The 27,303-nt window shown below is 51.3% G+C and overlaps 1 protein-coding gene across 4 annotated transcripts; it reads left to right on the forward strand.

Annotated features, from left to right (window-relative positions):
• Positions 1-567: 567 nt before the first annotated feature.
• Positions 568-27,233, forward strand: ZNF746 (zinc finger protein 746). 4 transcript variants are annotated; one of them, XM_057550302.1, is made up of 8 exons: positions 568-790; positions 1,160-1,349; positions 3,741-4,040; positions 4,165-4,246; positions 5,251-5,364; positions 14,768-14,959; positions 15,456-15,581; positions 24,587-27,233. In XM_057550302.1, exons 3-8 carry the CDS (start codon positions 3,756-3,758, stop codon positions 25,639-25,641), a joined length of 1,854 nt encoding a protein of 617 aa, XP_057406285.1. In that variant the 5' UTR covers positions 568-790; positions 1,160-1,349; positions 3,741-3,755; the 3' UTR covers positions 25,642-27,233. The 4 variants fall into 4 exon arrangements, with proteins under 4 accessions (XP_057406285.1, XP_057406283.1, XP_057406284.1 ...); XM_057550300.1 differs by lacking the exon at positions 1,160-1,349; XM_057550301.1 differs by lacking the exon at positions 1,160-1,349 and having other exon boundaries at positions 24,590-27,233.
• Positions 27,234-27,303: the final 70 nt, after the last annotated feature.

The raw sequence follows: 27,303 nt of genomic DNA on the forward strand, positions 1-27,303 counted from the left end.
GGGGGGGGGGCGGCCGCCGTCGCCGTGGTCACCGGGGGCGGCCCGGCTGCCCCCTGGAGCGGGGAGATCCTTTTTGGTTATCGAGTCCCTCGGGGCGCGGGGGACCAAAGCCCGAGGCTCTCGCGGCCGGCGGCAGGTCTGGCGCTGAGTCCGGGCGGCGACTCAGCGCGCACCCGGCCGTGTTCGGTGGGCCTAGGGGTCGGGGACTCGGGGGATCGGGGTGTCGGCGGAGTGGCAGGCCAGTGGGTCGGTAAGATCAAGGGGCCAGGGGGATCGGCGGGCCGTTGGATCAGGGGCCGGGGGGTTGGCGGGTCAGCGGCAGGGTGGGTCGGCGAGTCGGCGGGTCGGGGGTTCGGTGGGTCGGGAGGCCGGCGGGCCGGGCAGTGTCCGGGGCTCGGCGGGCAGGCGGGTGGCACAGCGGCAAAGGGCCGCCGGGCGGGGCTGGGCGGGGCGGGGCGGGCGCCGCGCCTGCCGTTCGCCTCTCCGGGCTGCAGGTGGGGCTGTGCGGCCGCGCTGCCTCCAGGAAGCCTCACGGGCCTGCGCCGGCTCCCAGGATGCAGTGTGGACCGGCCGGGCGCTGACGGCGGCGGCGCGTCTGCGGGCGGAGCGGCGCGGGCCGGCCAGCGAGGAGCGCGGCGACGCGGGCGGGGACGGCAGGGCCGGGCGGGCGCCGCCTGCGGAGAGGCCGGGGGCCGGCTCGCGTGGGGCCGCGCGGCGGCGGCGGCGGCGGCGACTTCCTCCGGGCCGAGCCGGACAGCGCAGGGCCATGGCCGAGGCGGCCGCGGCTCCGGTAAGGGCGGCCCGCGCGCACGGACGTGCGGACTCGGGGCCGGGGCGGCCCGGGCCCAGCACAGGGCGCCGCAGGCCCTAGGGAGGGACTCCGGGGGCCGGGCCGGGCCGCCGGGCCTGGGGCTCCGGCGAGCGGGACGCGGGGTCCGCCGGGGCCTAGGCACCCGCCGGCCAGGCCCCCCGTTCCGGGCCGAGCCTGAGCAGGGCGGGACCGGCCGTCCGCGCACCAGAGGCCGCCCCACGCCGAGTTCCTGCTGCCCTCCGGGGCTTCCTGCCCCCGCCCCATCCGCTGGCCCCCTCGTCTCCGCGCCCCCCACCCCGCGTCTCCTTTCTCTGCCCACCGCTCAGCTTTGCGTTCCCTTCCCCCCAGCTCCCCCCAGCGGCCTGGTGGCACCTGGGAGGCGTCCCGAGCGGCGGCGATTCCGCTGGCACCGAGGCCCCTCTGCGTGCCCGGCTCGCTCGGGGTCGGGGCGGAAGACAGCTGCTCCGGTTCCTAGAGGGACGCAGGCACGGCACCAGCCCTGTTAGGCGTGATTTTGTCCTCACAGCAAACCTAGGGGGTAGGCTCTGATTCTCTGTCATAAAAGAGAAAAACCCGAGGCCTAGAGAAGTTAACTTGCCCAGGATCGCACGGCTAGAAAAGGTGTGGAAAGACAGGGTCGCTCTGTGTGCTGGGACACACTGGCGCTTTGGGGGAAGCAGACAGGTACACTGGTGATGGTAAAGCAAAGCAGAAAGAGGTGCGCGCACCTTCCTGGCCCGTGCTGCTGTGATTTGAGCTGGGCTTTTAGGGGAGGCTAGGATTTCATCAGGCTGAGCTGGACCCGTGGAGCTTTTCAGGTAGGGAGGAGGCTTGGACACAGACTGGCAGGCAGTGCCGGGCATGGTCAAGGAGGAGACAGAAGTCGTTTGCCTGGAAAAGATGGTTTTGGTAGGGAGGCACGGGGAGAGGAGGCTGCAGGGAGAGTTGGAAGGGGTTTGAATGCCTGCCTGGACTTCATCATATGGGTGGGGAGCCATTGAAGGATTTGGAGTTCTCTTCCCATCCGCTGTTCTCAAGCGAAGAGTTTACGCTTCCCTGGCAGGAGTCTGAGGCCAGCCCCATCTTGTCCAACCAACATTCAGTGAGGAGCTGGGCTTGAGTAGAAACAGTCGCCACCTCTCACCAAGTAGTGTGAAGGCCTCACGTGAGGCTCCCTGGCCCCGTTAAAATGTAAGAAAACTGCATGTGCCTTATTTATAAGGTCGGAGTTTATGCAGATGCCCTTTTCCTGCAACACAAAGATTATAATAATGGCAGTCAGATGCTCTTGGAGGCCGAGTGGGATTTCTGGGGATGGGGAGCTGGGCGATAAAGTGAAAGGACACTTCTGAAGCAAACGTTTAGAGGCTGGGGTCGTATGTCAGGGATTGATCAAGAGAGGAGGAGTGAGGGGAAGGGAAGAAACGTGGCCTCGCGCCCAGGGGCAGGGCTGCGCCAGCCCAAGGTGCCAGCCCAGTGCAGTCTTTGCAGCCTCAGAGCAGAACCACCTACCTCTTGAGCAAGAGTCCCACATCCAGTTGTTTCTGTGCCAATCCAGCTCCTCCGCATCCTTTGAGGCCCAGCTAAAGCCCTACCTTCTTCAGGTCAGAGGTCATCTGATCCAGCTGCCTTCCAAACAACCACAAAATCCCTGATGCTCCATCCTTGACAGTTTTTTCAGCCTCTGCTCAAACTCTCCTGTCACTATTTTCTGAGGCATCCACCCATGTTCTAGTTCTCAGTGACTTTCTCTAAATGAATCCGCACTGGTTCCTACCAGTCACTTTTTAATTTTGCAAATAGTCACCAAACATTTGTTTAGGAATAATTTTCGGAATGCTGTTAGGTACCATTGATCCTCAGGTGCTGCCAGAAGGTATAAATATCAGGACTTCCTCTCTGACCCATGGGTCCTACCTTCAGATGTGGGTTGGGGGGGGGCGTCTAGTGGTCGAGCCCCACCCAAAGCAAAATGTGCCCTTGCCTCAGTGTCCCCAGCTGCCAGTCATCTAAGCCACGATGTGAACTGTCCAGCGACAGGCAAGTCAGGGGAATGATGGTTTATGATGGTTGCAGCACATATAAAAGTCTAACCTTATGGCATATGTCTTACCTTCCTCACCAGTCTGTAAGGTGTGTCACTGATCCTGGGGCAGCGACAAAAATGTCTGAGACCGTTAATTCGCCCCTTGGGAAGGGTGGGAACAGTGAGAGAAAAGGTCAGTCTCACAAGGGCAGGGGCTCGTGTTTTGTCAAAAAGTCAAACTCTTGGCTGGGGGAGATTTTCAGTAATGGTGATTTTTAGTTTGAGGGGGCTGGTAATTGGACAAAATTAGATTGTCCTGGGGTGGAAAGGAATTAGTCATCAGATTTGCATGTTTATTAAAGAGACACGAGTTGCTTTTTAATAAAGCGGTTGAGCAGCGCTTGTGTTTGTGTCGTTTCAGTGAACCAGCTGTTTTTTTTGCTAGGTCATCATCAGTAGACAGATCCTGTGCAATTATGATGGGAGGTGCTGGCGGGGCTCTAGTAAATCTGCAGTTTACTATTTCTCCATTAAAACACCCCAGCAGTGCGAAGTCACTGTTGATTTAGCAAAATTGCACCGAGCGCCTAGCACGGTCCCCTCACTGTGCTGTGAAAAGATGCAGCAGTGCCTTCAGAGAGCTCGCAGAGGCGGATGCGGGAGGTTACTGTATAGGGCGGCGAGTGCCCTGATGGGGGTCTGCAAGGAGTGCTGCAGAGGCCTGGAGGGAGGGCACCCGCCCAGAGGAGCTGACCGCCAGGCCGAGATCTGGCGTGTGGCACAGGACACCCCCACTTCCCACACGTGCGCTCCCCGCTCAGCTCCCTGATGCCTCGGAGAGAGGGGCTCAAGGAACACGGCGGGCAGAATGATTGATGCTGGTCTCCTCTCTGTTTCTGAAAGATTTCTCCGTGGACAATGGCAGCTACAATTCAGGCCATGGAGAGGAAGATCGAATCGCAGGCTGCCCGCTTGCTTTCCCTAGAAGGTAGAACCGGGATGGCCGAGAAGAAGCTGGCCGACTGCGAGAAGACGGCCGTGGAGCTGGGGAACCAGCTGGAGGGCAAGTGGGCCGTGCTGGGGACCCTGCTGCAGGAGTACGGGCTGCTGCAGAGGCGGCTGGAGAACGTGGAGAACCTTCTGAGGAACAGGAACTTCTGGATCCTGCGGCTGCCCCCGGGCAGCAAGGGCGAGGCCCCCAAGGTAAGCCCTGGGCGCCGGGGGGTGGGACAGCCCGTGCCCGTCAGCGTGCGGGTGAGCGTGCGTGACAATGTGGTTCCGGGTGCCCGTGACCTTCAATGATGTGGCCGTGTATTTCTCTGAGCAGGAGTGGGGCAAGCTGGATGAGTGGCAGAAGGAGCTGTACAAGCATGTGATGCGGGGCAACTACGAGACGCTGGTCTCCCTGGGTAAGGCCTGAGACTCGTTTCTTGGTTATGTGTGATTTGGGGAGACCTCAGCTTCTCTCTTCCTTCTGGTGGCTTTTGTCCCGAGGATACGTAAATCACTGGGAACCTTGACCGGGCACGGTTATCGCCTCCCCTTCCTAAGGATGAGCCCTGGGTGACGGAGTCAAAAGCTGCCTTCTACTTGGTGAAGTTCGCGGGGTGCCAGACCGGGAGGCATGGTGGCCCCCCTCCTAACCAGGCTCAGAGCACAGCCGCTTCTGTTCTCCTGCTGAGACCTGGAGTGGAGAAGGCCCCTACCGCTCTCAGATCCAGTATGATGAACCCAGGTTTGAGAAGGACTTTTTCTCTCGCCTTCTCTTGCTGAGATGTGAGGCCTTGACCGAGTCGCTCCTCTGGGTCAGTGGAGAATGTGGGCAGACCATGCTTCTCCCAGCCAGCGCTGCCTTCACACCTGGAGGCTTCCCCAGACCCTGGGCCTGCTGTCGCTCCCTTCATGCAGTACCCCCAAGAAGGCCTGGACTGTTTCTTCTGGGCTTATTACCTCTTGGGATGGTATCTGTGTGACCCCAGGTCTGAAGGCAAAAAGGCATGGTTATGAGGCTGGGAGCAGGTGCGGGTGTGAGGTTCTATTTCAGTTTGCAGGAACGTACGGCTTCTTAACCTCGAGACCCTATACCAGAGTGTCTTCAGCTCAGCACTGCATCTTGGGCCAGATGAGGCTTTGTTTTGGGGGCTATCCTGTGCCTCGTAGGATGTTCGGCAGTGTCCCTGGCCTCTTCCCAGCAGATGCCAGTGGCACCTCTCCCCCAGCCCCCAGTCGTGACAACCAAAAATGTCTCAGACTTTGACAGATGTCCCCTAGGAGGCAAAATTGCCTATGGTTGGGAACCACTGCCCTTTACCAATCAAGAAATGTAGTTTCTAGGCCATCTTGGTTTCCCAGGCTGCCTGCCCCCAGCTCTGAACGGAACATGGCAAAAGCTAACCCTTCTGTCTTTCCCCAGACTATGCCATCTCCAAGCCCGAGGTCCTCTCCCAGATTGAACAGGGGAAGGAGCCGTGCAGCTGGCGTCGCGCTGGCCCCAAGGTTCCAGATGTTCCTGTGGACCCGAGTCCAGGTGAGGGGTTGGGGGAAGGCTAGGGACATAGCAGGCAATCAGATGGAAACAAAAGTAAAGGGCCAGGGAGGGTGTGACGTTCTTTCCAGGGAGAGCCAAGGAAAAACATCAATGTTTTAAACCTGAGTTTTTTTATAGTTGAATTATGACCTATAGCCTGTTCAGCTAACACTCCAGGAATACTTCCCAGCGTGGAAACAGGCAGCAAACCTAGTCTTTTTAGGAAAGAGATGGTGTCAGTGGCTCAGCATTAGGGGAAGAAGGAGGGGGACACAGACAGGAAGGTAGAAGATAATAAAGACAAAATTTAATTCATTCACAGCTTTACAAAGAGTCAGCCTTGCCTCCACCCGAGAACCAAATTTCACTTAAAACCATTAGTAATCGCAGAACATTAACCCATTAGCCACGTTTCAACACCGTTAGAGTCACTGATTTATTTAAGGTGAATCTGGATACCTGATACTACGGTCTCAGGTTTTCCTGGGCCAGTCAGCACCTTTGAAAGTTAAGGAAAGGACAGGTAGACACGTGAGAAAAGCCAAATGGCTGACGGGAAGACCTTGCTGGGCTGGGGGTCAGCGACGGTCTGTCACTTACCAGGGAGACCCCGCCCCTGCAGGCTCAAGCCCACCTCCTCCCAAGACTCCTTGTCTGCACCCCCTGCCTTGGGGCTTCCCTTCCGTCTGAACACCTAGATTACTAAAAAGTCTTATATGTTTAATTTGTGATTCACAAAATGTGTCTTCCGTGTTTGCTGTGTCATCGCAGTTAGATTTTCCCTCTACCCGGGGCAGGCCGTGTTCAGAAATCAGTCACCAGTTCAGGTCAACAGGGACAGTGCTGAAAGCTGGAAATTGACTAGAGCAGAGTGCTGTCTGGATGGAAAAGATAGTTATGACACGTGGGGCTGCCAGCTGCTTACCTTGGGTGGGAGGTTCCCCGTAGGTTTGTTTTATTGTATTTATTCTATCCATGTGGAGGCCTCCCTGGATGTAATAAATATACACGATAATGAGAGTGAATAGGGGCCTGGAAATGTGGTGGCTTCTGGCGAGTCCCTGCCCAGCCCTCCCCTCCGGCACTCAGAGCTCCCCTCTCTGCCTTGAGCCCGTCAGCGGGAACCCTGGGTGGCCTTCATTCCTGCCCTCCTGGGTCCAAGAAGCCGGGACCCCGGCTCACGCTCCCCCGCTCTGGGCTTCGTACAGCCGCTCGTCAGACCTCCTCTCCCACTTCTCTTCAACCCCTAAATCCTCCCAGCTGTGCTTGGGGAAGTGGGTGCTCGGCAAGCCCGCCAATCCTCAGGCTCCTCCCCAGCTGTCCACCCATTCTTGCCCAGCGGAGACCTGCTTCCTCCCCTTTCCTCACCCTCTTTCCCTGCCTGGAGGGCGCTGGTGTCACTGGTGTCGTTGCTCCTCAATATAGCCTCTCCTGGTTTTCCTCCCACCTTTCCTTTGCTATTTCCTGCTGCCCTTTCTGATCTTTAAGCATTGGGGTGCCCTCAGCCCTCCGCCTCCTCTCTCTGTGCCCACACTCCGTCCTCCCGGTGGGTACTCCCACCGGGACCTCTGCCCCGAATCCTGCACGCCCGCCGCCTGGTCTGTCTGCACGTGGACAGCTGCCGGACGGCCCGTTTGGAGCACGTGCCTCCCCGAGCTCCTCATCTGCCCGTCAGAACCTGCTCCTTCCACAGGCTTCCCCACTGCAGTGGGAGCCCTCCGTCCTCCAGCTGCAGGCCCAGAACGCAGGAGCCCGGGTGTGAAACTGCTGGGTCATAGGAAGGTGCATGCTCAGCTTTTCCCGGTAATGTCTCGGTGTGCTCTGAAGTGGTGGTGCCAGTCAGCACCCACCAGCAGCGCCAGGGTCCCCGCTGTACCCCGTCCTCACCAGCCCTGGAAATGCCTCACATTTTAATTTCTGCCCATCTGGTGGGAGTGAAATGGTTTAAAATTTATAGTTTAAAATGTGCATTTTCCTAATTAATGAGATTGAATGTTAGAGCCTACGTTTATGGGCCACTTGTCTTTCCTCTCCTATAAAATGCCTGTTTATGCCTTCTGTCCATCTTTCTTTTGTTTTCCCTTTACATAGTGATTTGTAAGAGTTCTATTCTGAATATCAATTTTTTTTTTGTGAGTATGTGTAAATCTTCTCCACTTATGGTATGCTTTAAAGAACAGATGCTTTTAATTTTAACTTACTTGGACTAATTTTTTACCTTTATGGTTTATCCTTTTTATGTCTTAATTAAGAAATTTTCCCCTACCTCAAGGTCGTAGTACATCATCTTATATTTTTTCTAAACTGTTGCCTTTCACGTTCAAGTTCTTAATCCATCTGGAACAGACTTTTATGGCCATGGGAGGTTGGGACCCTACTACTTTCTCACTGGCACTCTGGGTCTTCTTTTCCTTTGCTCTTTTCAGGTAAACTCTCTAATTCCCTTATCAAATTCCATGAAAAATCCAGTTGGGATTGTGGTTGGAATTGCATTGATTCTATTAATCATTTTGGAGAGAATTGACCCCCTACTATATTAAGGGTGAATATCGTTAAGTCACTCCATTTATCTCATCTGTAACATCTCAGTGAAGTTTTATAACTTTCTTCAGACAAGGTCTTGTACGTTTTTTTGTTACCTATATTCCTCCGTCCTTTGCATTTTTTACATCGCTGTTGTCAGTGGTGCCTTTTTCTGTTTGTTGCTGGTGTGTGCTGGGGTCTTGGGGGCAGGGAGCACCCTTTCCTGGTGCTTTTTCTCCTGTGACAGGGGCTCAGTTATGTAACATCCCATTCTCTCCCACCCAGTTAGGCACCCCACCAGGGGTGCCACCAGGGATGCACCTCATCGGGGAGTTTGGGAGCAAGGATTGGACAAGCACAGTCCTTGCCCAACCTTCTTCCCTTGGGCAGCTGGCTGCCCCCAGGGACAGACAGTCTCTGCTGCTCTGCTGGGGAGAGCCTCCTTCACCATGGTCCAGGGTGACTTCCTGATCCAGGGTCAGTGCTGAGGACCCCTCTTACATAAAATGCATCCTCATTTATCAGTAATAAAAAGAGTTTACCCTCACCAGCCTTCCTCTTTTGTTTTATTTCTCTAATTGTTAAGATCCATGACAGGGAAGAAAAATGGTAATTGCCAGGCTCCCTTAAAACCCTAAGAGTAGACAAAAATGCAGTTGTCTTTTATTTATCGATATATCTATCTAGGAACCTTGCCAAAATTCTCATTAGTACTAATAACTTTTGCAATAATTGTCTGATGAGTCTCGGGTTTTCTGAAAAGATAATTGTATCCCCTATGAGTAATAAGAATTTTTTGTTTCGTTTCAAATCTTTATGATTTGGTTTTCTCTTGTTTTCTTGTGCTGGCTGAGAACTCCCAGAAAATCCTTAAATAGAAGTGATGACAACAGGTCATCTTATTGGTTCATGATGTTAAAGAAGATACTTTTTAACTTTTCACATTGAGTCTAATATTTGTTAAAAGTTTTTTGATCAGTGCTGTTTATCAGGTTAAAAGAGTTTTGTACATGTCTGGTTGACTAGATGTTTCTAACAGGAATCGCTGTTGAATTTTTTTGGAATGCTATTTTGTTATCTATTGAGAGGATTATATGATTTTTCTTCTTTAACCTGCTGGTATGGTAAATTATGTCATTTTCTCATGTTGAACCAACCTTGAAATTTTGGGAAAAAAAACCTAACTTAGTCATGATCCTTTACATACATTGCTGGCCTTAATATGCTAATTATTTTGTTTAGGATTTTTGAATCTTTGTTCATGAGTGAGACTGGCCTATACTTTTCCTTTCTCAGACTGTCTGTGGCTGGTTTTGATATTAAAGATATGTTATGATGTATTCCCTCTGTTTTTATTTGCTCAGAGAGTTTGTGTAATATTGGAATTATCTATTCTTTGAATGTTTTTCTTCGTGGGGGAGATTTTTGTCTACTGATTTAAGTTCTTTAATAGTTATAGGACCTTCTTTATTCAGTTTTGGCAAGTTCTAGTTTTTCTAAGGAATTTGTTCATTTCCCCAGAGGTTTCAAATTTCTTGGAATAACATTCATAATATTCTATTTTTTAATCTCAGCTACATCTATAATTATGTCCCTTTTTCATTCTTCATGTTGGTTATTGGTGCTTTCTCCTTTTCTCTTGGTAATCTTGCTAGAGATGTATTGGTTAATATCCTTTCCAAAGAACCAACTTTTGCTTCTCTGTGTTCTTTGTTTCTTCTTTTATTAATTTACACTCTCATAGTATTTCCTTTCTTTTTATTTTTATTGCTTTTATTTTATTGTTGTTACTTTCTAACATCTTGCATTGACTGCTTGACCTATTAATTTTCAACCTGTTTCCTCTTTTTTAATATAGACATATGAGGCTACAAACTTTCCTCTAAGTACCATGTAGATACAGACACACATTTTGATAATTTTTTCATTAGCATTGGGTTCCAAATAGCTTCCATTTTCATTGTGATTTGTCCTTAGAGCCTTGGATTATTTAGAAAGCATATATATATATATATTTTTTTTAATTTTAGTATATATGGGGAGTTTGAGGATATCTGTTATTGATTTCTAACTTAATGGTGTTATAGTTAGAAAATAGATGTGTAAAATACTAATCTTTTAAAATTTATTGAAGTTTGTTTTATGGCCTAGAAAGTATTCATTTTTTCTTAATGTTTTGTATGGCTTGAGAATCTTGTGTTTTCCTTGTCTTTAAGTTATGCTTATGTCCATTTGGTCAGTTTGTTAATAGTGTTGTTCAGATCCTATAATCTTTGGTTGGCTTGGTTTACCAGTTATGGAAAATGGTATGTCAGTTGCCCACAGAGGAGGTGGATTTGTTCATTTCTCCTGGAGTTCTGTCAGTTTTGCTTTATTATTTTATTCCGAGGTCCTGGATCATCTTCACTATCATTATTCTGAATTCTTTTTCTGGAAGGTTGCCTATCTCCACTTCATTTAGTTGTTTTTCTGGGGTTTTTTCTTGTTCCTTCATCTGGTACATAGCCCTCTGCCTTTTCATCTTCTCTGTCTTTCTGTAACTGTGGTTTTTGGTCCACAGGCTGCAGGATTGTAGTTTTTCTTGCTTCTGTTGTCTGCCCTCTGGTGGTTGAGGCTATCTAAGAGGCTTGATGGGAGGCTCTGGTGGTGGGTAGAGATGACTGTTGCTGTGGCGGTCAGAGCTCAGTAAAACCTTAATCCACTTGACTGTTGATGGGTGGGGCTGGGTTCCCTCCCTGTTGCTGTGGCGATCAGAGCCCAGTAAAACCTTAATCCACTTGACTGTTGATGGGTGGGGCTGGGTTCCCTCCCTGTTGGTTGTTTTGCCTGAGGCAACCCAACACTGGAGCCTACCCGTGCTCTTTGGTGGGGTTAATGGCAGACTCTGGGAGGGCTCACGCCAAGGAGAACTTCCCAGGACCTCTGCTGCCAGTGTCCTTATCCCCACGGTGAAACAGAGCCACCACTCGCCTCTGCAGGAGACCCCCCAACACCAGCAGGTACGTCTGGTTCAGTCTCCCCCAGGGTCACTGCTCCTTCCCCTGGGTCCCGATGCACACATTACTTTGTGTGTGCCCTCCAAGAGTGGGGTCTCTGTTTCCCCCAGTCCTGTCACAGTCCTGCAATCAATTCCCACTAGACTTCAAAGTCGGATTCTCTAGGAATTCCTCCTCCCTTTGCCGGACCCCCAGGTTGGGAAGCCTGAGGTGGGGCTCAGAACCTTCACTCCAGTGGGTGGACTTCTGTGGTATAAGTGTTCGCCAGTCTGTGAGTCACCCACCCAGCAGTTATGGGATTTGATTTTACTCTGATTGCGCCCCTCCTACCGTCTCACTGTGGCTTCTCCTCTGTCCTTGGACGTGGGGTGTCCTCCTTGGTGAAGTCCAGGGTCTTCCTGTCAATGATTGTCCAGCAGCCAGTTGTGATTCTGGTGCTCTCGCAAGAGGGAGTGAGAGCACGTCCTTCTACTCCGCCATCTTGGTTAATCTCCTCTTGCTTTATTATTTTGAAGCTATGTTATTCGATTTAAATCATAGAATTATTTTATCTTTCTGGTCAATTTACCATTGTGCAGTGATTCTTTTTTATTTCTATGGATATTTTTCTTTTTAAGTCTATTTCATCTGATATGGTATAACCACATCTTTTTGTTTTTAATTGTTTATTTGACTTAGTATATCTTTTATTGTCTCACACTGCTTTTGCATCCTTCTGTTTCAGGTGTGTCTCCTGTAAACAGCACATAGCTGAGTTTCTTACTTGTTTTTAGTCTGCTCGTCCTTACGTGTGAAATGTCCAGAACAGTAGGCACCAGCCACATGTGACTATTGAGCACTTAAAAGGATGAAATACGTATATGTCTAAGGGAATACTTTGGATATATTTGGATATATCGGGTTAAAAAAAATATTGCTAAAATTATTTCACCTGTTTCTTTTTACTTTTCTAAGGTAGCTACTATCAAACCTAAAATTAGATACGTGGCCCACCTTGATCTCTGTTGCACGGCGCTGGTCTAGATCATTGACATTGACCGTGGCCGCTAGGGTGTTTGGATTCTTAGCCACCCTCTTAAATTGTGCTGCGAGACCTTAGCCCTGCCTTTTCTGTATTTCTTTTTCTTTTTCCCACTCCTCCCTTGAGAATTACTCATTTAGATTTTTTCCTCCTTAAACTGTTATTATTTTTAATTAGTTTGGAGCACCAGCCTCGGGGTGGGGGGGGGGTCAACTCCCAGGGGAGACTGTTCTCCCCACTCAGCTAAGACCAAAGGCCAGAATGGGCAGTTGCCTTTCACAGGGCAGGTTTTCACCTTTGTTTTATGTTTAGTGCACTGGGAACATTGCTCTTTGGTCCCAGGTTTATGTGTGTGGTGGTGGTGAGGGGTCTCCAGCCCAACCTTCCACCCTGCTTACGCACTAGGCTTCTCACATCTGTCTGTCCCAGGTGTGCACAGTCCATTGTAGCCCAGCAGTAGGGGAGTGGGAGATGCCCTACAGTTTACCATGGTTGACTTAGGCTTTCTTAGAGGTCATCCATGCTTAAAAATGTTTGTGTTTTTATACTTTACCCATCATTTTTAGATACTCCATATCGAGAGGAGTTTCCCTGCACAGCTAGCCAGCCATATGCCAGAAATAGAAGAGTTGAATGCTGCTTCTGTGTCTGTTGAGATGACTATTGTTTTCTCCATTAATCTGTTTGTGAGTTGTGTTACTGTATCGTCCAGGGGTAGCTTATCCTTGAGTTCTCAGGATAAACCCAGTTTGTTCGTAATGTATTGTCTCTTTTTCTTTTTTGAAAACATATTACTGGATTTGATTTGTATTTCTTTCATTTAGAATCTTTGCATACCTGTTCATAAATGGTCATTTTATAAATTTTTTCATGTACTGTTCTCTAGTTTGTGCAATGAGAATTATACTAGCCTCATTTTGACAGCCATTTTCCCTCAGCATTTTGAAAATATTATCTTCTGACATCGTACTTGCTGATAGAAATCTGCTTTCAGTCTGAATGTCATTCTTTTCTCTCTGGTGCCTTTTAAGATTTTCTCTTTGTCTTTGCTGTTCCATTTCACATGAATATTGTCTAGGTTTATATTCTTTTTTATTTCCTACTTAGGAAGTGGTGTTTTCCTTCAAGCCATGGGCTCACCATGCCTTCAATTTTGGAAAATTCTCAGCCATTATTTCTTTTTTTTTTTTTTTTTTTTTTTTTTTTTTTTTTTTAGACTTTTTATAGCTACTTTATTTATTTATTTATTTATTTTTGGCTGTGTTGGGTCTTCGGTTCGTGCGAGGGCTTTCTCTGGTTACGGCAAGTGGGGGCCACTCTTCATCGCGGTGCGGGGACCGCTCTTCATCGCGGTGCGCGGGCCTTTCACTATCGCGGCCCCTCCCGTTGCGGGGCACAGGCTCCAGACGCGCAGGCTCAGTAGTTGTGGCTCACGGGCCCAGCTGCTCCGTGGCATGTGGGATCTTCCCAGACCAGGGCTCGAACCCGTGTCCCCTGCATTAGCAGGCAGATTCTCAACCACTGCGCCACCAGGGAAGCCCCTCAGCCATTATTTCTTTACCTGTTGCCATGTATCCATTTCTCATTCCCTCCTTCTGGGATTTCTGCCAGCATATGTTGCAACTTCTCGTTTAATCCTCCGTGTCTCAACTTCTCTTTCATATTTTCATTTCTTTATCTCTCAGTGTTGTACTCTGAATTGTTTCCCCAGATCCATCTTCTAAGTCACTAATTTTCTCTGCAACTGTGTTCATTCTGTTGTTAAGCCAGCCACTGTAGTTTTTATTTCCATGACTGCTTTTGTCACTTCTAGAATGTCTATTTGGTTCTCTTTCACATCTGCCTTTTTAAAAATAATTTCCTGTTCTTGCCTTACAGATTCTGTTCCTTCCTTTATTTCTTTGAATATTTTAAACATACTTATGCTACTGTATCCTTCAGCCTATTCTTCTTCTGTAGTTTGTGGGAGTGAGTTCTGCCATGGCTCTCATGGCATTTGGCTCCTCTTCTGGTTTGTAAGTTTAGCCTTTTAGTAGGGGCCCCTTAAGGCCTGCCTTGTGGGTGTGCCCCTATGGGCAGGTTGGCACTTGCCTCTGTTCGGGGGCCTCCTGGGTTGCCGTGGTTCTCAGCCAATTTTTCTGTGAATTTCTCAGCTTTTCTCAGCTGCACCACGTGGTTAGTATGAAGTTCGTGTGGACACGGGAATCTCATTTATTACGGGTGGCTTTTCCATCCACGGCCCTGGACAAGACGCAGCTTCCTTATTGTGCCCCTAGGTGGACGGAGTTTTAGTCCCCATCCACCTGATGGGACAGAGCCTCACGGCTCCCGGCTGATGCGGGCAACTCAGCTCTGCTCTCACCTCACTTGGACATCCAAGCCCAGCCCCTAAGGCCTGCATCCTGTTTCAACAACTCTACTTGGCTCCTGCTCAAACTCTTGATTTGACTTTGTGTTTTTTCTTTGATTCTTATATCTGGAACCTTTCTTTCGTGCTCACGTAAATACATGTGTAGGGGTAAGGTTTTGGGGACGGGGGTAGATTTTATCTAGCATTTCTGTGTTTAAAGTGAGAGCAGGACCTCCCTAGGGCAGCACAGTCTTGCCCAGGGACCAGAGATCCAGCCCTGAGAATGCGTTTTGTGTTCCTCACTTCTCCCTGCCTGACCCGTGTGCTCAATACCACGTGGCCTCATGCTTTGCCTGGAAGGCCCCGCAGTCCCTGTTTGAGCTCTTGCCTTCCCTTTCCACCGGGCTCTTTTGCTGTTTGACCTTTGCAAGGCCCCGTGTGCCTTTCCTTGGCTGGACGTGTGTCCGCCCCAGGGCCCCTGATGCTGTCACTCACGCACTCTCTTTTTCTCAGGCTCAGGGCCCCCCGTTCCTGCCCCTGACCTCTTAATGCAGATCAAGCAAGAAGGTGAGCTCCAGCTCCAGGAGCAGCAGACTCTAGGCGTGGAGGCGTGGGCAGCCGGACAGCCAGACATCGGGGAGGAGCCGTGGGGCCTCAGCCAGCTGGACTCCGGGGCAGGAGACGTCTCTACCGACGCTGCCTCTGGTGAGTGGCTGAGGCTGGGAGCAGACGGCACGAACCAGATGCAGGGACTGAGGGCAGGACCTGGGAGAGGGAGTTCCTGCAAGCATTGCGGGGGGCTGTGGGCTCTGGCCTGACTAGTTTAGAAGATTTCCCACCTTATGGCAGGGGTTGCCCCGAAGGACATCTTGCCGGTCCCTCTGGGTTCCATGATGCTCTTGTCCTGGTATTCCTCTGCCTCACTCTTGCCAGCCCCCTCCTGGTCTTCCTGCCCCAGCCCTGGACATTTAAGTCACCAGCTGCCTCCTATTAAAGAGGGGCTGTATGACAAGAGTGTGACGTCTGAGCTTCCTGGTGCCTCAGAGAAGGGGACAGAAGCAAACTGGTTCAGGAGAGGTGGGGTCGTTGCGCTCGGGCAGGAGAGTCACTGGTGGGGTCTCGGGGCAGCTGCTCCGCCTCTCCCACGGGGTCTGCCCGCTTCTTTCCCTAACCCACCGGCTCTGCTCTGTCTTCACTGCAGGCGTCCACTCCAACTTCTCAACCACTATCCCGCCCACCTCCTGGCAGGCAGATCTCCCTCCCCACCACCCCTCCTCCGCCTGCTCGGACGGGTCGCTGAAGCTCAGCACGGCCGCCTCCACGGAAGGTACGGGGTGCGGAGGGAGAACTGGAAGGGCTCATGTCTGCCCCGGAAGCTGCCTCAGCCGTGGCCCCTGATGGTCCAGCCAGCAGGCATTTAGGTGCCGGTGATGTGAACACTCTGTACAGTCTGTCCTTTTTCTCCTTCTAGATTCTTAGGCTTGAACAGTCTTTCTTGAGACGGCCCATTTTCCCACAGTTCCTTTCTTGTGTTAAGCAGTCAATCCTGACAAGCTGAACCCTTAAGAGGATGTACCTCTTGCCCAGACTCAGCAACCCTGGCTCCTCTCTGACCTGGAAAAACCCAAACCCAGCTAGAACCCCTTCTTAGATAACAGCACTACCAAAGACAGGTGTCCACAGGCCCGAATTGGGAGGAACTGCCACACTTATGTATTAGTTTTCTACTTCTGTTTTGAAAGCCAGTTATCTGTTACTTTAAGTAATAATTTCTGTCATATTTTGGCACCGCAAAACCGTGCTAAAAGCCTAGATCCCTGATATAAAACTCTAGGGCATGAAATTCAAGTACATTTATATAAAATCAAACACATTTTTACTACTACACTAATATTTTTATCATTAGCTAGCTGGCTACATTTACTGAATGCTTGCTGCATGCAAAACAGCATGCTAAGTGCTTTCACATGTGCTGTGTGGTTTAAACTTCACACACCCCTGTGAAACGGTGCTCACACATGTGCTGTGTGGTTTAAACTTCACACACCCCTGTGAAACGGTGCTCACACATGTGCTGTGTGGTTTAAACTTCACACACCCCTGTGAAACGGTGCTCACACATGTGCTGTGTGGTTTAAACTTCACACACCCCTGTGAAACGGTGCTCACACATGTGCTGTGTGGTTTAAACTTCACACACCCCTGTGAAACGGTGCTCACACATGTGCTGTGTGGTTTAAACTTCACACACCCCTGTGAAACGGTGCTCACACATGTGCTGTGTGGTTTAAACTTCACACACCCCTGTGAAACGGTGCTCACACATGTGCTGTGTGGTTTAAACTTCACACACCCCTGTGAAACGGTGCTCACACATGTGCTGTGTGGTTTAAACTTCACACACCCCTGTGAAACGGTGCTCACACATGTGCTGTGTGGTTTAAACTTCACACACCCCTGTGAAACGGTGCTCACACATGTGCTGTGTGGTTTAAACTTCACACACCCCTGTGAAACGGTGCTCACACATGTGCTGTGTGGTTTAAACTTCACACACCCCTGTGAAACGGTGCTCACACATGTGCTGTGTGGTTTAAACTTCACACACCCCTGTGAAACGGTGCTCACACATGTGCTGTGTGGTTTAAACTTCACACACCCCTGTGAAACGGTGCTCACACATGTGCTGTGTGGTTTAAACTTCACACACCCCTGTGAAACGGTGCTCACACATGTGCTGTGTGGTTTAAACTTCACACACCCCTGTGAAACGGTGCTCACACATGTGCTGTGTGGTTTAAACTTCACACACCCCTGTGAAACGGTGCTCACACATGTGCTGTGTGGTTTAAACTTCACACACCCCTGTGAAACGGTGCTCACACATGTGCTGTGTGGTTTAAACTTCACACACCCCTGTGAAACGGTGCTCACACATGTGCTGTGTGGTTTAAACTTCACACACCCCTGTGAAACGGTGCTCACACATGTGCTGTGTGGTTTAAACTTCACACACCCCTGTGAAACGGTGCTCACACATGTGCTGTGTGGTTTAAACTTCACACACCCCTGTGAAACGGTGCTCACACATGTGCTGTGTGGTTTAAACTTCACACACCCCTGTGAAACGGTGCTCACACATGTGCTGTGTGGTTTAAACTTCACACACCCCTGTGAAACGGTGCTCACACATGTGCTGTGTGGTTTAAACTTCACACACCCCTGTGAAACGGTGCTCACACATGTGCTGTGTGGTTTAAACTTCACACACCCCTGTGAAACGGTGCTCACACATGTGCTGTGTGGTTTAAACTTCACACACCCCTGTGAAACGGTGCTCACACATGTGCTGTGTGGTTTAAACTTCACACACCCCTGTGAAACGGTGCTCACACATGTGCTGTGTGGTTTAAACTTCACACACCCCTGTGAAACGGTGCTCACACATGTGCTGTGTGGTTTAAACTTCACACACCCCTGTGAAACGGTGCTCACACATGTGCTGTGTGGTTTAAACTTCACACACCCCTGTGAAACGGTGCTCACACATGTGCTGTGTGGTTTAAACTTCACACACCCCTGTGAAACGGTGCTCACACATGTGCTGTGTGGTTTAAACTTCACACACCCCTGTGAAACGGTGCTCACACATGTGCTGTGTGGTTTAAACTTCACACACCCCTGTGAAACGGTGCTCACACATGTGCTGTGTGGTTTAAACTTCACACACCCCTGTGAAACGGTGCTCACACATGTGCTGTGTGGTTTAAACTTCACACACCCCTGTGAAACGGTGCTCACACATGTGCTGTGTGGTTTAAACTTCACACACCCCTGTGAAACGGTGCTCACACATGTGCTGTGTGGTTTAAACTTCACACACCCCTGTGAAACGGTGCTCACACATGTGCTGTGTGGTTTAAACTTCACACACCCCTGTGAAACGGTGCTCACACATGTGCTGTGTGGTTTAAACTTCACACACCCCTGTGAAACGGTGCTCACACATGTGCTGTGTGGTTTAAACTTCACACACCCCTGTGAAACGGTGCTCACACATGTGCTGTGTGGTTTAAACTTCACACACCCCTGTGAAACGGTGCTCACACATGTGCTGTGTGGTTTAAACTTCACACACCCCTGTGAAACGGTGCTCACACATGTGCTGTGTGGTTTAAACTTCACACACCCCTGTGAAACGGTGCTCACACATGTGCTGTGTGGTTTAAACTTCACACACCCCTGTGAAACGGTGCTCACACATGTGCTGTGTGGTTTAAACTTCACACACCCCTGTGAAACGGTGCTCACACATGTGCTGTGTGGTTTAAACTTCACACACCCCTGTGAAACGGTGCTCACACATGTGCTGTGTGGTTTAAACTTCACACACCCCTGTGAAACGGTGCTCACACATGTGCTGTGTGGTTTAAACTTCACACACCCCTGTGAAACGGTGCTCACACATGTGCTGTGTGGTTTAAACTTCACACACCCCTGTGAAACGGTGCTCACACATGTGCTGTGTGGTTTAAACTTCACACACCCCTGTGAAACGGTGCTCACACATGTGCTGTGTGGTTTAAACTTCACACACCCCTGTGAAACGGTGCTCACACATGTGCTGTGTGGTTTAAACTTCACACACCCCTGTGAAACGGTGCTCACACATGTGCTGTGTGGTTTAAACTTCACACACCCCTGTGAAACGGTGCTCACACATGTGCTGTGTGGTTTAAACTTCACACACCCCTGTGAAACGGTGCTCACACATGTGCTGTGTGGTTTAAACTTCACACACCCCTGTGAAACGGTGCTCACACATGTGCTGTGTGGTTTAAACTTCACACACCCCTGTGAAACGGTGCTCACACATGTGCTGTGTGGTTTAAACTTCACACACCCCTGTGAAACGGTGCTCACACATGTGCTGTGTGGTTTAAACTTCACACACCCCTGTGAAACGGTGCTCACACATGTGCTGTGTGGTTTAAACTTCACACACCCCTGTGAAACGGTGCTCACACATGTGCTGTGTGGTTTAAACTTCACACACCCCTGTGAAACGGTGCTCACACATGTGCTGTGTGGTTTAAACTTCACACACCCCTGTGAAACGGTGCTCACACATGTGCTGTGTGGTTTAAACTTCACACACCCCTGTGAAACGGTGCTCACACATGTGCTGTGTGGTTTAAACTTCACACACCCCTGTGAAACGGTGCTCACACATGTGCTGTGTGGTTTAAACTTCACACACCCCTGTGAAACGGTGCTCACACATGTGCTGTGTGGTTTAAACTTCACACACCCCTGTGAAACGGTGCTCACACATGTGCTGTGTGGTTTAAACTTCACACACCCCTGTGAAACGGTGCTCACACATGTGCTGTGTGGTTTAAACTTCACACACCCCTGTGAAACGGTGCTCACACATGTGCTGTGTGGTTTAAACTTCACACACCCCTGTGAAACGGTGCTCACACATGTGCTGTGTGGTTTAAACTTCACACACCCCTGTGAAACGGTGCTCACACATGTGCTGTGTGGTTTAAACTTCACACACCCCTGTGAAACGGTGCTCACACATGTGCTGTGTGGTTTAAACTTCACACACCCCTGTGAAACGGTGCTCACACATGTGCTGTGTGGTTTAAACTTCACACACCCCTGTGAAACGGTGCTCACACATGTGCTGTGTGGTTTAAACTTCACACACCCCTGTGAAACGGTGCTCACACATGTGCTGTGTGGTTTAAACTTCACACACCCCTGTGAAACGGTGCTCACACATGTGCTGTGTGGTTTAAACTTCACACACCCCTGTGAAACGGTGCTCACACATGTGCTGTGTGGTTTAAACTTCACACACCCCTGTGAAACGGTGCTCACACATGTGCTGTGTGGTTTAAACTTCACACACCCCTGTGAAACGGTGCTCACACATGTGCTGTGTGGTTTAAACTTCACACACCCCTGTGAAACGGTGCTCACACATGTGCTGTGTGGTTTAAACTTCACACACCCCTGTGAAACGGTGCTCACACATGTGCTGTGTGGTTTAAACTTCACACACCCCTGTGAAACGGTGCTCACACATGTGCTGTGTGGTTTAAACTTCACACACCCCTGTGAAACGGTGCTCACACATGTGCTGTGTGGTTTAAACTTCACACACCCCTGTGAAACGGTGCTCACACATGTGCTGTGTGGTTTAAACTTCACACACCCCTGTGAAACGGTGCTCACACATGTGCTGTGTGGTTTAAACTTCACACACCCCTGTGAAACGGTGCTCACACATGTGCTGTGTGGTTTAAACTTCACACACCCCTGTGAAACGGTGCTCACACATGTGCTGTGTGGTTTAAACTTCACACACCCCTGTGAAACGGTGCTCACACATGTGCTGTGTGGTTTAAACTTCACACACCCCTGTGAAACGGTGCTCACACATGTGCTGTGTGGTTTAAACTTCACACACCCCTGTGAAACGGTGCTCACACATGTGCTGTGTGGTTTAAACTTCACACACCCCTGTGAAACGGTGCTCACACATGTGCTGTGTGGTTTAAACTTCACACACCCCTGTGAAACGGTGCTCACACATGTGCTGTGTGGTTTAAACTTCACACACCCCTGTGAAACGGTGCTCACACATGTGCTGTGTGGTTTAAACTTCACACACCCCTGTGAAACGGTGCTCACACATGTGCTGTGTGGTTTAAACTTCACACACCCCTGTGAAACGGTGCTCACACATGTGCTGTGTGGTTTAAACTTCACACACCCCTGTGAAACGGTGCTCACACATGTGCTGTGTGGTTTAAACTTCACACACCCCTGTGAAACGGTGCTCACACATGTGCTGTGTGGTTTAAACTTCACACACCCCTGTGAAACGGTGCTCACACATGTGCTGTGTGGTTTAAACTTCACACACCCCTGTGAAACGGTGCTCACACATGTGCTGTGTGGTTTAAACTTCACACACCCCTGTGAAACGGTGCTCACACATGTGCTGTGTGGTTTAAACTTCACACACCCCTGTGAAACGGTGCTCACACATGTGCTGTGTGGTTTAAACTTCACACACCCCTGTGAAACGGTGCTCACACATGTGCTGTGTGGTTTAAACTTCACACACCCCTGTGAAACGGTGCTCACACATGTGCTGTGTGGTTTAAACTTCACACACCCCTGTGAAACGGTGCTCACACATGTGCTGTGTGGTTTAAACTTCACACACCCCTGTGAAACGGTGCTCACACATGTGCTGTGTGGTTTAAACTTCACACACCCCTGTGAAACGGTGCTCACACATGTGCTGTGTGGTTTAAACTTCACACACCCCTGTGAAACGGTGCTCACACATGTGCTGTGTGGTTTAAACTTCACACACCCCTGTGAAACGGTGCTCACACATGTGCTGTGTGGTTTAAACTTCACACACCCCTGTGAAACGGTGCTCACACATGTGCTGTGTGGTTTAAACTTCACACACCCCTGTGAAACGGTGCTCACACATGTGCTGTGTGGTTTAAACTTCACACACCCCTGTGAAACGGTGCTCACACATGTGCTGTGTGGTTTAAACTTCACACACCCCTGTGAAACGGTGCTCACACATGTGCTGTGTGGTTTAAACTTCACACACCCCTGTGAAACGGTGCTCACACATGTGCTGTGTGGTTTAAACTTCACACACCCCTGTGAAACGGTGCTCACACATGTGCTGTGTGGTTTAAACTTCACACACCCCTGTGAAACGGTGCTCACACATGTGCTGTGTGGTTTAAACTTCACACACCCCTGTGAAACGGTGCTCACACATGTGCTGTGTGGTTTAAACTTCACACACCCCTGTGAAACGGTGCTCACACATGTGCTGTGTGGTTTAAACTTCACACACCCCTGTGAAACGGTGCTCACACATGTGCTGTGTGGTTTAAACTTCACACACCCCTGTGAAACGGTGCTCACACATGTGCTGTGTGGTTTAAACTTCACACACCCCTGTGAAACGGTGCTCACACATGTGCTGTGTGGTTTAAACTTCACACACCCCTGTGAAACGGTGCTCACACATGTGCTGTGTGGTTTAAACTTCACACACCCCTGTGAAACGGTGCTCACACATGTGCTGTGTGGTTTAAACTTCACACACCCCTGTGAAACGGTGCTCACACATGTGCTGTGTGGTTTAAACTTCACACACCCCTGTGAAACGGTGCTCACACATGTGCTGTGTGGTTTAAACTTCACACACCCCTGTGAAACGGTGCTCACACATGTGCTGTGTGGTTTAAACTTCACACACCCCTGTGAAACGGTGCTCACACATGTGCTGTGTGGTTTAAACTTCACACACCCCTGTGAAACGGTGCTCACACATGTGCTGTGTGGTTTAAACTTCACACACCCCTGTGAAACGGTGCTCACACATGTGCTGTGTGGTTTAAACTTCACACACCCCTGTGAAACGGTGCTCACACATGTGCTGTGTGGTTTAAACTTCACACACCCCTGTGAAACGGTGCTCACACATGTGCTGTGTGGTTTAAACTTCACACACCCCTGTGAAACGGTGCTCACACATGTGCTGTGTGGTTTAAACTTCACACACCCCTGTGAAACGGTGCTCACACATGTGCTGTGTGGTTTAAACTTCACACACCCCTGTGAAACGGTGCTCACACATGTGCTGTGTGGTTTAAACTTCACACACCCCTGTGAAACGGTGCTCACACATGTGCTGTGTGGTTTAAACTTCACACACCCCTGTGAAACGGTGCTCACACATGTGCTGTGTGGTTTAAACTTCACACACCCCTGTGAAACGGTGCTCACACATGTGCTGTGTGGTTTAAACTTCACACACCCCTGTGAAACGGTGCTCACACATGTGCTGTGTGGTTTAAACTTCACACACCCCTGTGAAACGGTGCTCACACATGTGCTGTGTGGTTTAAACTTCACACACCCCTGTGAAACGGTGCTCACACATGTGCTGTGTGGTTTAAACTTCACACACCCCTGTGAAACGGTGCTCACACATGTGCTGTGTGGTTTAAACTTCACACACCCCTGTGAAACGGTGCTCACACATGTGCTGTGTGGTTTAAACTTCACACACCCCTGTGAAACGGTGCTCACACATGTGCTGTGTGGTTTAAACTTCACACACCCCTGTGAAACGGTGCTCACACATGTGCTGTGTGGTTTAAACTTCACACACCCCTGTGAAACGGTGCTCACACATGTGCTGTGTGGTTTAAACTTCACACACCCCTGTGAAACGGTGCTCACACATGTGCTGTGTGGTTTAAACTTCACACACCCCTGTGAAACGGTGCTCACACATGTGCTGTGTGGTTTAAACTTCACACACCCCTGTGAAACGGTGCTCACACATGTGCTGTGTGGTTTAAACTTCACACACCCCTGTGAAACGGTGCTCACACATGTGCTGTGTGGTTTAAACTTCACACACCCCTGTGAAACGGTGCTCACACATGTGCTGTGTGGTTTAAACTTCACACACCCCTGTGAAACGGTGCTCACACATGTGCTGTGTGGTTTAAACTTCACACACCCCTGTGAAACGGTGCTCACACATGTGCTGTGTGGTTTAAACTTCACACACCCCTGTGAAACGGTGCTCACACATGTGCTGTGTGGTTTAAACTTCACACACCCCTGTGAAACGGTGCTCACACATGTGCTGTGTGGTTTAAACTTCACACACCCCTGTGAAACGGTGCTCACACATGTGCTGTGTGGTTTAAACTTCACACACCCCTGTGAAACGGTGCTCACACATGTGCTGTGTGGTTTAAACTTCACACACCCCTGTGAAACGGTGCTCACACAGGAGCTTGCCTGAGGTCACCGCTGCTCTGTGGGGAGGCACGTTCCATTCTCAGATCCACCTGAGCCCAGCTCTGTGCTCCTGCCCCTCGGGTGCATTGCCACCAGCGGTCAGAGCTCCTTCCTTGGCATAACTTCATGTTTAGCCTTAAGAGCCAAAGTGAAAATGGAACGCGGTGAGCAGATGCAATGGTTGCTCTCCTGTGGGGAAGGTTCTAGAACAAGGGGAGCAGATAGGTTGGTTGCTTTACCTGTGGTGAAGGTCTGGAACACGATGTCCTCACCCACGGTTTGAGGCAGCCACCTGACCACCTGGGGCATCTCTGCTGAACTGGTTGGATCCGGAGGCTTCGAGACTAGGGCTCAGAGTGGCCATAGTTGGGCCAAATGTCCCGATGGAAGATCTTCCCTTTCTAAGCGGGGAGGGGACAGAATGATACCTGGTCTTTCTGTCTTTCTCAGCAGATGTAAAGATTGTGATAAAAACCGAAGTCCAGGAAGAGGAGGTAGTGGCCACACCAGTGCATCCTACTGACCTAGAAGCCCACGCGACCCTGTTCGGACCAGGCCAAGCCACAAGGTTCTTCCCTAGTCCTGTCCAGGAAGGAGCCTGGGAGAGCCAGGGCAGCTCCTTCCCCAGCCAGGACGCCGTGCTGGGGCTGAGAGAGCCCGCCCGGCCCGAGCGCGAGCTGGGCGAGCCCAGCCCCGCGGTGACCCAGGACGAGACCCCTCCAGGGGACTGGCTCTTCGGGGGGGTCCGGTGGGGCTGGAATTTCAGGTGTAAGCCTCCCGCGGGCCTGAACCCGAGGACCGGGCCTGAGGGTCTGCCCTACTCCACGTCTGACAACGGAGAGGCCGTGCTGGACCCCGGCCAGGCCCCGAGACCCTTCAGCGACCCCTGCAAGTACCCCGGCCGGACCAAAGGCTTCAGCCACAAGCCGGGCCTGAAGAAACACCCGGCGGCCCCCCCGGGGGGGCGGCCGTTCACGTGCGCCGCGTGCGGGAAGAGCTTCCAGCTGCAGGTCAGCCTGAGCGCGCACCAGCGCAGCTGCGGGGGTCCGCCCGACGGGGCGCCGGGGGCGGCGGGCGGCGCGCGGGACGGCAGCGGCCTGCGGTGCGGCGAGTGCGGCCGCTGCTTCACGCGGCCGGCGCACCTCATCCGGCACCGCATGCTGCACACGGGCGAGCGGCCCTTCCCCTGCACCGAGTGCGAGAAGCGCTTCACCGAGCGCTCCAAGCTCATCGACCACTACCGTACGCACACGGGCGTGCGGCCCTTCACCTGCACCGTGTGCGGCAAGAGCTTCATCCGCAAGGACCACCTCCGCAAGCACCAGCGCAACCACGCGGCGGGCGCCAAGCCGGCCCGCGGCCAGCCCCTGCCGCCGCTGCCTGCCGCGCCCCCCGACCCCTTCAAGAGCCCCGCCTCCAAAGGACCCTTGGCCTCCACGGACCTCGTGACCGACTGGACTTGTGGCCTGAGTGTCCTGGGACCCACTGACGGCGGGGACCTGTGAGGCCCCCGCGGGCGACCCCTGCAGGCCCAAGTGTAAAGAGGCGCTTCTCCAGAAAGCGGGGTGGTGCGTAAAGCTTCGAGGCGGAACGGAGCCTGGGGGAGAACCAGATTCCCACTTGCTGAACCGATCACTGGAGCAGGAGAAACTATCAGACAGTGCAGCTTCCACCTCTAAACAAAGTAGAATTCTCTGATTGTGAAACTGAGCAGCATAGAAGTTTAAGTAATTTAATTACGAAACTTTTTGTTTTTTTTAATTCTTGAAGAAAAAGCCGGAAAATAGTAGTAGCACCAGTTTAAACTTTATAGTGTACCTTTGGTTTCTGGAGTGCGTGTGTGTGTTGTGGGCTGTGTCCTTACCAAGTCTGACAGAGGGTGTGACGGAAGCTTGGCTGGCTGGGGACGCGGGTGAGGAGGGACCTGGACCTCCCTGGCCTCAGTGACCCCGAGGGATGGGCCGGTCTCTGCACACAGCCCCAGGGGAGCGGAGACCCGGCTCTGCCCAGGGCCGGGCTGGGAAGTAAGGCCAGCCAGGAGCCGTGGAAGCCCAGTCTCCGCTCGCGGGCAGGAGGCCTGAGCAGGGGCAGCCCGGCGTCTCTCAGCACCGGCCTCTCATGTGCAAAGGCTCTGCACAAGTGCCGGCCCTGCGCAGACCCCGTGCCGCTCCCCCCGGCCCGCCCCGGTACGTGGCTCCTGGGCCTCGTAAAGGAGAGTTGTCCGGAAGCACCGTTAGGCGTGCAGACGTGAGGCAGGGGCAGCGGAAGCAGAGCCGGGAACAGAGCCTCGCCTGCCGACCCCTCCAGGGGAGGGGCTGTCCTTTGCTCCAGCCAGATGCTCGTTTCCTTTTCTCTCGGTGTGGTGTGTCTTCTCGCTGTCCAGACGCTTTCGCACGGAACCTCATTTGATGGTTACTGTGCCCTAGTGAAGCACGCCGGACGAGCATCCTTTCCTGTGAGAGATGAGGCAATAAGCTACTCAGAGGGGACCCATCCCAGCCTCGCACCCCGTGTGCACGATGAGTGCAGACAGTTGGGAAGAGGCTCAGGACAGACTTGGCTCGTCCTTCTGGAGCATCAGTTTGGGGGAGGAGAGCTTTTCATTTTGCCCTCTTAAAAGATTAGCCCCACATCTGCCTGAGCAAAATCATCAGGCCTCGAGCTTTAGCCAAGTGGCGGCCTTGGTGGCCAGTGGGCGCTCTCCCCCAGGAGGGGTCGGGGCTGAGGGGCTGGGCCAGGGGCAGGGCTTGCTCGTTCCCTGGCTGACATCTTGAAGGTGGAATTAGAAATGGGCCAAGGTTTCTTGATTCCACCCCAATGCTGTCCCTGCCACACGAGAATCCATTCCCGTTTTGTTGAAGCAGATGCTGGTTCCTTGTCCTCTGGGGAACTTGTTTCCCGAGGGGGGAGACCATCGCTTCTGTTCATTCAGCTCCCTTGTGCGTACTTTTATTAGGCAATAGACTAGTTAAGAAGATTGTTTCTATGTACTGTATATTTTGTACCAGTTTACACTTCTAATATTGATATAACTGATATTTTGAGAAACAAATGAAGAGGAAACATCCTGTTAAAATAAAACCTAACCAGCACCAAGGCGGTTTGGTGGGTTCTGTTCTTAGACCCGCGTCTTTGGCGCTGGTGCCACTACACGCATCCCCCGAGGC

This window comes from Balaenoptera acutorostrata, chromosome 7 (assembly GCF_949987535.1).
Source record: "Balaenoptera acutorostrata chromosome 7, mBalAcu1.1, whole genome shotgun sequence".
NCBI classification, from domain to species: Eukaryota; Metazoa; Chordata; class Mammalia; order Artiodactyla; family Balaenopteridae; genus Balaenoptera; species Balaenoptera acutorostrata.